At 39.7% G+C, this 10,200-nt stretch overlaps 1 protein-coding gene across 4 annotated transcripts in view; it reads left to right on the forward strand.

The window, feature by feature from the left end:
• The window catches only part of LOC139688522 (BBSome complex member BBS7-like), a 67,109-nt gene that overhangs the window by 19,101 nt on the left and 37,808 nt on the right, over positions 1–10,200 (forward strand). For all 4 annotated transcript variants that reach the window (XM_071586030.1, XM_071586028.1, XM_071586032.1 and 1 more), the window contains 2 exons: positions 2,134–2,327; positions 8,350–8,575. In XM_071586030.1, coding sequence (XP_071442131.1) covers positions 2,134–2,327; positions 8,350–8,575 — 420 coding nt within the window. The remainder of the gene's footprint in view (positions 1–2,133; positions 2,328–8,349; positions 8,576–10,200) is intronic.

Consider the following 10,200-nt stretch of genomic DNA (forward strand, 5'->3'; position numbering starts at 1 on the left):
ATTTGCATACCATTTATTGCTGAGATTGGACTTCTAGAGGACCTTCGATTAACACAGTGCACTCATCAAAATGCCATTAGGATGTAGAAACAGACTGTGAAATAGTCTGATGTGAAACAATGCTATCCACTGGTAAATACACCAAATTAAACAGAATTTTTGTAGGTTGTTTCTACCATCCCTATGGGAGTGATATTATAAATATTGAAAAGCTGTCTTCACTCTGTGCTGAGAGCTATTAACCTTGGCCCTTTTATCCTTGTCAGTGACTTCAATTCGTCCAATTGCTGGGTTTCTCCTATGAATGGCTACCCACTCAACACTCATGATGAATTTTTCATGAATCATTTCATCCATGCACTTCACTCATCCCAATATAGTCTTCAAGGAACCAGAGATTCGGCAATACTGGATTTCTTCCTTGCATCGGTTTGCTCTGAAGCAGTCATCCCTGGGAGAAATAACTTGGGCTCTAACCATGAGTCCCTCGATGCAGTTTTCCAGTTTCCCGAAATCACTGTGCGATTCCACCCACCCCACCAAAGCCCTTCCCTGCCCGGTGAAAGACTTGCTGGAAGGACATAAATCGCTGCCATATCCCCTAGGGTGTGAGCTCTCTTCTTTATCTCCCGAAGAAGCTGTGGATTTCTTGTAACCCGGTTTGAGAGTATCATAGAAGACTTTGTGCCCATTGTGAAGCCAAGGACATAAAAATTCCCATCCTGGTTTTAGTCAGGCAATAATAACACTTTTAGTAACAAAAATTGCACGTGATATCTGTACAAAACTTTTCCAAATGACTACACTTGATGCATCATTACTCTTCTTTAAGTGCATCATTACTCTAAATCACTTATCTGTCATGATTACAAGGAGTATACACAGGGTCTATGTTCATCTATTGCTTCCAATCCAAAAAAATCTGGTCTTTTGTTAATCGCTGCTCTAACTGTCCATGAGTTCCAGATATAGTTTCTCATGAAAATGTAAATGCCCTAGGATCAGATAGGCCTACACTCTTGCTTAATTTCTTTTCTGGGTGTCTAACACCTCCTTCCAAACCATCCATTACTTACATTCAATCCCTTATGTCTAATATTAATCACTGCCTTTCTTAAATGCAGACCAATCTCATAAGTGATCCACGAGCATTGCTTATTCACCAGGAAGATTCCAGATTGCCTGTTCAATTCCTCTGATGAAGTCTATGTAAGGAATAGACCAAGGGGCTGGTGCAAAGGTCAGTCCTTTCGAAAGAACTGAGGTGGTGGGCTCGTCCAATGCCATGTCAGTCAGGCTGATTACGATTCTGCTGTGGTCCAGCAATGTTTTAACAACCCTGGTGCTGGGCAGTCTGGCGAATGTTTTCCTCTGTCTCTCCAAATCCTTGTTCAGAAGCAATTCCCTGTTGGCAGCTGTAGCACAGTCACTGTACTCCTAATCCATCAGAGAGAGTATCTGCCAAGAATTGCCTTCGAGGGATAGTCTTAAGTCATGTATGCATTCATGGACCAGGGCATGCCATGTGTGCTTCGGCTGCCGGAGTTCTCACGGTGAACCAAAAATATTTTAAAAGCAGGAACGGCTTCTTCAACATGGCATCTTGAGAGAAAGGTGAGCGAGCTTAGGAGCCTTGCTTTCTCCTTCCGCAAGTGCTCAAAATTACGTGTGTTAGGTCTTCTCCTCATAGAGGTTGGTAAAGTAAGATCTGGTGCTCTCCTGGTGTATCTGCTGGAGGGAGGGGGATGAGAGGGGAGACAAAGGGAGAGCTGCCATACAAATAGTAGAAGGCTACAATCCAATTGAAAACAATTTGTACGAAGTCCCCTTAAATCCCTTCAGCACCCTTTGCATACATTTTCTATAATTTTTCCGTAGTTTTGTAACATTTGCCAGATAGTGCCTGCGTTTGTCTAAAGGCCTTGAAATATCATTTTCCCTCCCAAGCCGGCAGCATGTGGAAACACTGTCAGTTCAAGAGTTCCGCTATGGGGTAGCTAACTCCTTCACTTCCTTAATTTTAGATCATGAGTAGACCTTTTGTACAATATGCTCAGAGCACTAATAGCAAATACATATGTAAATTCAGAATGCACTGAGAAAACAGTATGTTAAATTCCATTCCTCTTTCAGAACAGGCAAGTCATTCCCATTACTACATCAAAAGATGGCACAATAAGTGTCATCAAAGGAAACAGTGTCAAACAGAGAGTGGATTTATCGATTCAGCCAACTGTGCTGCATGTGTCCCAGCTTGGTGTGGATCAGGATCCTCATTTGTTTTTTGGAACTGATGATGGCAGAGTTGGAAGAATGAATCTCCAGAGGTGAGCTGCCTATGTACTTCTTTATCAAAATTTGCCTTGATGTCTACGGACACCCACGTGAGCATGAATTCTCCTGTGCATCTGCTGGTATATGAATTGTGCATGGCTGTTACTTCGGAATAATTATGATGAAATCAAAGATTTACTGAACTTGCAGTGAAGGCTTCACAGTTTTCCACCAGGTCGGGGCTGCTGATACTTCAATGACTAATGCCATCATCAATCTCAATTGCATTGATACCAACTCATCATTTTTGCCATCCTTATATATCCTCTGTTTGGGCTCAGTCGCTCCTCAGAGGACCAAATGGCTATAGGGACCATCTGACTTAGGAGGTGATTGAAATCCATCCTGAGGGAAAAAACCTTCAATTAAGATGGAGGACGAGCCCTCAGCCAACCATGCTCCAGAAAATAAAGATGGCAACGAGGAGGAGAGAGAATGCGAGCAACCGCCAATCAGGAGTGACCTGAGCCCAAGCAGAGATGGCATATGAGTGTGGCTAAAGTGATGATATCAATGCCCTGAGGACTTAGGATTTAGTCATCAAAACTTAAGTAGCTGACCCGTTGACCACCCAGTGGAAAATAACCCATGAAGACTTCACACCAATGGTGCACAGGGAAAACACTGAATCTTATGTTTCCTCAGCACATTAGTGACTAATTGTAAGATTATGAATTTGGTATTGGTCCAGTATTTTTACAACGTTAAATGTTACAAATCTCATGCACCATTAAACATCCTTTCCCCTGATCAAAATTACTCTCTTTTCCTTCCCTACTCTTTCCAGCAGTAAGTCCTCTCAGACTGTTGAAGATGGCCGGGACCACAAAAATATTTAAACAGCTAATCAACTTCCATCACTGTTGCCTCAGCATTTTTTTCTTTATCCTTCATTTCTCCTCTGCTTATATATTAGCGGCCATCTCGGCTCCGATCTTTTCTTCTCCAGTGTGACTGCCCATCACCTTTTGGCTGCAAATAATAAAAATAGGTTCCTCCAAGTTAGTGCAGCATAGCTGTCATAGGTGTGGCTCCTCTGCTCCATTACACTGGGCATCATTCCCACTTTTCCAATCCCTATCATGCAAAAAGAAATCATGTCTTTTCTTGAGATTAGATGATAATGGCATATCCAATCGAGACATCTCAGCTCATTTCCACCCAAGCCCCACATCCATCAGCTTTACATTCATTGAAAAATTCATAACCTATTTATTCTTAACTGAACCACTGTTTCTTCCCACCACTCTCCAATGGAACTCTTATCCATTTTTGTTAGCTACCACCTTCAATTCATTGTTCAGTCCCGGCCATCATGCATTGGAGATGCCATATTTCATGGTCCATGAGATGCACTTCTTTTACAGTAAATGCACTTTAAAACCGGCCTGCATCTAATGGGTCTTATGGGGGTATTAAGAGTATGACTTCATCATGTATACTATTAAATATTTTTTCCCTTGTCAGGCATGAGAAATGGTTGTCTTAGGGGCATTTGTTTTGGATGATTGATTGTTGAGGGATCAAGAGAGAAATATACTAGCTAATGAGAGTGGTTTAAGCAGGGAGGTTGGAATGACTTGAAAAGCCAATTGCAAGCTAGTGTACATACTGTCCTTTTATGGATTAGTGTGAAAGGTTTTATTGTTGGTAGCTGCGAGTTGGTCATTGTTGGAGACTACTGCGATATTTATATATATATATATATATATATATATATATATATATATATATATTGTATCTCTTCTAAAATTGTGAAATTTATATCTGATGTGTCCTATATTTGCATATGTATGAATATGCAACAAATCTCCGGACAAATAAATGTATTATTATCATTATTATTATTGATAAATGGAAAAAGATGGGCAGATTTGACAATATAGGAGAAATAAGACATTTTTACAGGTTAAGGAAGAAACTGAGTGAGACAGAAGGTAGTCGAGAAGGTGGTGTTTCAATTGGGAATTTGCAAAGAGAGTGGAGCTGGTTTTGCATCTTGCTCAGTTGCATGCAGCCTGATGGAGTGTGAAACTCATTGGAAAATCATATCAGATTTTTTATGAGTCAAAAATTCATTCATTGAGCACAGATCTTTAGAAGCAAGCGATGAATACAAGGTTACTTTAAATTTGGCAGAGCTAGTTCCTCTATCAGTCTGCGGCCGTTGATAAAATAATTTTATACCCAAGTTATTCAAGTAATGCTGTGATTTCATCTATCTGCAGTTGCACATGGAGAGGTGATTTTTTATTCTGGTGTTATAATGATATACTTCACGTGTTTTAGGAAACAAATGTAAATCATCTTTTACATAAATCAATATTTTATAGATATGCATGCAATACAGAGTCAGAATATTCATTCTAATAAATAATGGTTAGCAGTGTTCTGTAGCAGAAGGTTAAGTTATTATCCTCATGGCTTTTTTTCTAAGATAAAGACAAATTTTAAACCTGGAGCATAGCCCCAGATTTCCAAGACATAATTAAGATGGCTGTTAAAGGAAGCATAGTAAATGGACCTTGGGTGCTCTGCAGGGATTAATGCACTAAATTTTCTAAGGACTTATAGAACCTTGGAAAATCTCTTGCTGAAAACATTGATATGTGTACTCCAGTTAAGCTTTGAGTCAAGATGGAATCCCAATAATTTTACAAGGTTATCTTTCTGAGGTATATTTTTTGAGGCTGCATGCTAGAGTTTGCACTTTGTCTAAATTTATTGTGAAGCCGTGTACCTTAACTGTTTAGTGGCTGAAATCAAGGATGAATCAACTAACTATATATGTTGATTTCTGTAGATTAGGGTATTTATATAAAGTGGTTGCATCATTTGCCTGCAGTATGGAAGTGGTTGAAATAATTGAGGGAAGGTCATTATTTATTAATAAAAATAGAATTGGACCATGAACTGAGCCCTGAAGGACATCATATTGAGCTGTGAGCATGGAAGACTGCACACTGTGAGTGTCCTTATAGGTAAGATTTAAATAGGGCAAGTTCTGCTCCAGTAATTTCACAATACTGAAGTTTATCTAGAAGCACAGGATGGTGAACACAATCAAAAGCCTTAGTTAGGACACATAATGTCATTGAAAGATTGGTCAACTCATCAAAAACATTTAGTACGGCACTGGTGACATAGTGTAAAAGCCTGAGTTGTAGTTTTAGCTATACAAAAACAAATTCGTAGGAACTGAGCAGGTTATTGCTTTCTAAGAATTTGTATAACTGTGATTTCATAATAATTTCTAATATATTATCAATAGCAGGTATCATGGCCATTGCAGATGTGGTGGTCTCGAATGGAAAGAGAATACAGGATTGATTGTTTAGTGTTCAGACAATGACCACTATTGAAGTTAAGAAACAGTTGTTTGTTTAGAAAATTATGTGAGTGAAGGAAATGGTGGAGGTAAAGGAAACAGGATGTTTTGTTAATGGAAGAGAAAATGCTTTATGTGAGTCCCTACTATGTTGCCGAACATGAAAAATAGCATCTATGCACATATCTTATCAAAGTTAAGGGTTTCAGGGTGTGGCTGGAGAGAAAATTTTCTTCTTGGAGGCAGAGGCAGAACTTGGCATAGAAGGTGTTGAACCCACTTCCCATGATGCAAACCTTTTTTTTTTTATTTGAATGTAGTGGGGGATCGAGATGGTGTGGGGGCCAACGTACTGGCTTCCCACCCAGAGGGCGCGGGTTCAAATCCTGGCGGTGTTGAATATTTTTCAGAGGTATCTCTATCCCTACTTGAGGTGCTTTGTGGAGGGCACTTTGAGTGAGTACGCCATCCGTCGGATGGGACGTTAAACTGCAGACCCCTTGGCGCCTTTCGTAAAGAGTAGGCTAATGCCGACGCCGGGTTTCTCTCCACCCTTCATCCTTTCCTGTCCATCCCCTATGGCGCAAATGACCTCAGCTGTCGGTCGCCTCCCCTCAAAACTACTACTGCTTGAATGCAGTGGCTACTGTCAACTGTGACAGAATTGCGGAGTGAAATTTGTAAATTTAAAAATGAAATCTGTGTTTGAGACTTGTAGAGTTGGGAGTTTGGAAATGAAATGTGGGAAGGAGTAGATATCTTCTTCATGGCAGATTGATGTAAAGAAGGAGGTCTCATCAATAGTTGCCATGATCCTTTCAATGCTTTGGTATAGGGTGGTTGAATTAAGTTTCTCTAGGAAATGGTGTCTTTTATGCATGATGGCTGGGACTGGACAACATGTTGAAGGTGGTGGTTAATAAAAGTGGTTATATATTCCATTGGAGAGTTGTGGGAAGAAACAGTGGGTAGTGGCTAGCACTTTTAGGTTTATGAATTCTTGGATAAACATAGATCATCTGCAAACCTGTCTTAATCATCTCACTGGCCACATTTAGTTCTGGCTCCAGCATTTCCCATGCTACCCTTCATGCCATGTCTGCATCATACGTACGTGTTGAACAGTGCCTGCTCTAATGGGCAACCCTGTCTCATGGCCATGCCTATCTCGCCCCCTCCCATTCCCTTGGCAACCCACCGGTACATTCCCTGAGAGCATTTGGGTCCATGCCCACCCTTGACTGCCCACATCATGCCCTGCGTTAGTCTTCTGCAGAGCGCTCCCCTTCTGTGGACTCCACCTATCATTATTTAATACTTTATGATTAAACTTCATAGCATCTATTGTATCATGGATTGGAGTTTTGAGTTAACAATTAGTTTATCATTTGTAAAGTCAGTGTCGTTGGTATCACATCTGCTATCATATCCTGCATGCCTCCCAGCCTCTTGGTTTCTTCATACCTCCTACCAATCTTAACCATGTTCAACACCTTACATCATATCTCTCTCTTCCTCTTGCTCCCTTCCCTTTCTTTGTTTCCTCCAACACAGTCTTCAAGGAGCACTTCTTCCTCGTACTATAATGCCCCAACCAAATGATCTTTCTTTTCTTGATTTTCCCCACCACTCGTCTCTCCTCTCCAATTCTTCGTAGCATCTCCTCACTCTGTCTTCCCTCTATCCACCCACACTCTCCAGCCCCTTCCATCACCCTTCGGATTCACTTTTCAAAGGACTATTCTTTTTACATCATCATTCTGCAAAGTCCTTGTCTCTGCTCCATATGGCATCACACTCCAGAGGTAACATTGTTCCAATTGTTTGATTGGTGCTTTTTTAAAAGGTCTGGGCAGTAGTTTCTTCTTTTAATTAAATCCCTCTTTTGCTATAGCTATCCTTGACTGGATTTCCTTGCAGCAGAACATGTCTTCATTGATTCACATTTGATTATCAGTTATTTACCATTACATTTCACTACATTCAACCATTAAATAGCTATTTGATTAACTGGAGATTCATTGTAATGGGAAATCATGCCAAAGAGATAATACAGGATATATTTAAAAGTCATCTTTGGGACATGAAATAATTTTATTTTTCAGAAGTTTTCATTTATTAGATGCTTGCTCAAAAGGCTGTGGAAATGCACATCAAACGAAAAAGGAAACAATATTTTTCCCATGCATCGAATGCTTGTATTCAATGGAGTTTTGTTATAAAGGGGATTGGCTGTAATTTTGACCAGTGTTGGAAATCTAAGTACAATGTCTAATTTTTGATTCTTTATGAACATGGAGGGAAGTCTATATAGCTAAATAAATAAAACAAGAAAACAGTTTATGATAGGCTAGTTATCATATGACACTTTGAACAGTATTGTGCCCAGGTAAATGTTATGGCTTTATCCCTTGAAACTAATATCAGTTTCAGTAGCCTCAGAAAAAGTAACAAGGGGGTACTAAAAAATGGGAGACAAGGCGACTCATAATTAGTTTTCTGACAAGAGTGAAAATTAATCCCATTGGTCACCATGTTCATGTGTGTAGGGTACATGCATGTGGTATGCCTTTTCTCAATTTTTGTCGTCATCATTGAGTGAAGGGTGCATCATTAGATTTTATTTTCACAATCCATGAAATCTGAATTTGTTTTTATTTTTATACTAATGATTTTCATTTACTCAGGTACATGCAAATGTCTACTGATGAGCTGAGTGATGAAATGAGTAATTCACCACATGAATGGCTCCTGAAGGATGTTGGCAAACAGCGGAAGGGCGGCATATTATGCATGGACACTTATGACCTAACGGGTGATGGGGTTCAAGACCTCCTCGTTGGTTGTCAAGATGGTTCCATTGAGGTCTATTCGATGGAGGAAGGGGAGGAGTGCCATCGAAGGTTCAGCTATGTGAGTGTGAGCTTTTCTGCTGCTCTGCTGAAAACACTAGTTGTCATTTATTCCAGGCTTGGAAAGTAGTGTGTGGATCACCCTTGGAATTGTTTCCCTCCTCCAGCCTTAAAATAAAAGATGAAGGAAACTAATAAAATATAATATATTGATAACTGTTCCAAAGAAAAGGTGTGATTGCAGCAACTTTAACCCCAAACCAATTACTGATAACATGAAAACTTTCATTGTTTCATTTAAGGTTATATACATATTTAAAGGTAGGTTTTTGGATGTTCCCAACCATCAATTATCTCCTGGATATCGCGAGAACATCCTCTTATTAACTGTAATTTATTTCCTTCTTTGTTTCTTTGTGACTTCTTTCTCCCCGCAAATTGTCAAAAAGCCTAATATCTTTCCTTTTTTGAGCCCGGTATCTAACATTCTCCCTTCCATCGTGGTCTTCAACATCACACTATCTTTCAATATTTTCTCCACCCACTTTCACTGCCTTCTTTTTTATTTCCCCCAATTCTCTAAAAATATACCCACCCTATCTGAAATCTCAGCATTTGCCTTCTTCTCTGTTCATCTTATTTTCTCTATTCTTTGCCAAAACCATATCCCAACAACATCTAATATCCTTTTGCCTCAAAATTCAGGTTTCACAAACATAAGGCACAGTGCTCTGTATTAAAGTACTCACTAACCTGTTGTTTGCATTGTTTCTTAAATTTACCTGCCATCAATTCTCTTCTTGTAAATGCTTCTTTTGCCTACTCAAACTCTTCTCCTAAAGTGTTTTCACTAGATGTCTATTTTCCTCTATTACACTGCTCATATACATGAACTACTCCACCTGCTGTAATCATTTCCTACTTTCATATTTAACTCAACTTACATCTCCTCAAAGATTTTATTACTTTCATTTCATTTTGATCAATCTTAATCCTACACCTTTTTGCAACGCTCATGCAAAGCACTCAACAATAGCCGCAATCTCCTGGCCATCTGACTCACTATGGCTTTGTAATATGTCATCCTGACTTAATGAATCCACATTTATTCCCAGTTCCAACCCTACCCATGTCACCCCTAACATTTCAATGGAATCTACAGTAAACTCTTGATTATCCCTTTTGCAGATTGTCCATGCTGCTCTGCCCAACACATCAATTTTTACGATTGTAATTTGAATAAAATAACAATCCTAAAGATAGTTGAATGCTTCTTGAAACCTCAAGATACTTTTTAATAATACAAGTTTGAAATACCTGGGCATTCTTAAAAGTTTTTAATTCCAAGAAAACCAAAAATTGTCAATGGTATTTAACCAAACAAATTAAACATTTAAACAAATGTCCAATCAGTGCACTTCTTACTTCCACCAAGGCCTTGCCTTACCTCTCCAACTTGTCAAACCTAGCCCTCCTCCCCCACCCCTTTGCCTACAAAAACCGGATTTAGCGACTATTTTCCATCTCCCCCCACCTCCCCCACCAACACCCGGAATTCCACTGAGCCGTTGCCACCAACAAAACCCTTCTCAATCCGTCCCTTCACCGCCGGTCGACCAAACAATAGATACTGCGGAACACGTGCTGAACCTCTCTAGCAGCACGCTGAACGAGCACCAAACCTCA

The sequence above is a fragment of the Hetaerina americana genome, unplaced genomic scaffold (assembly GCF_022747635.1).
Source record: "Hetaerina americana unplaced genomic scaffold, ioHetAmer1.1.p SCAF_20, whole genome shotgun sequence".
In the NCBI taxonomy this organism is placed as follows: domain Eukaryota; kingdom Metazoa; phylum Arthropoda; class Insecta; order Odonata; family Calopterygidae; genus Hetaerina; species Hetaerina americana.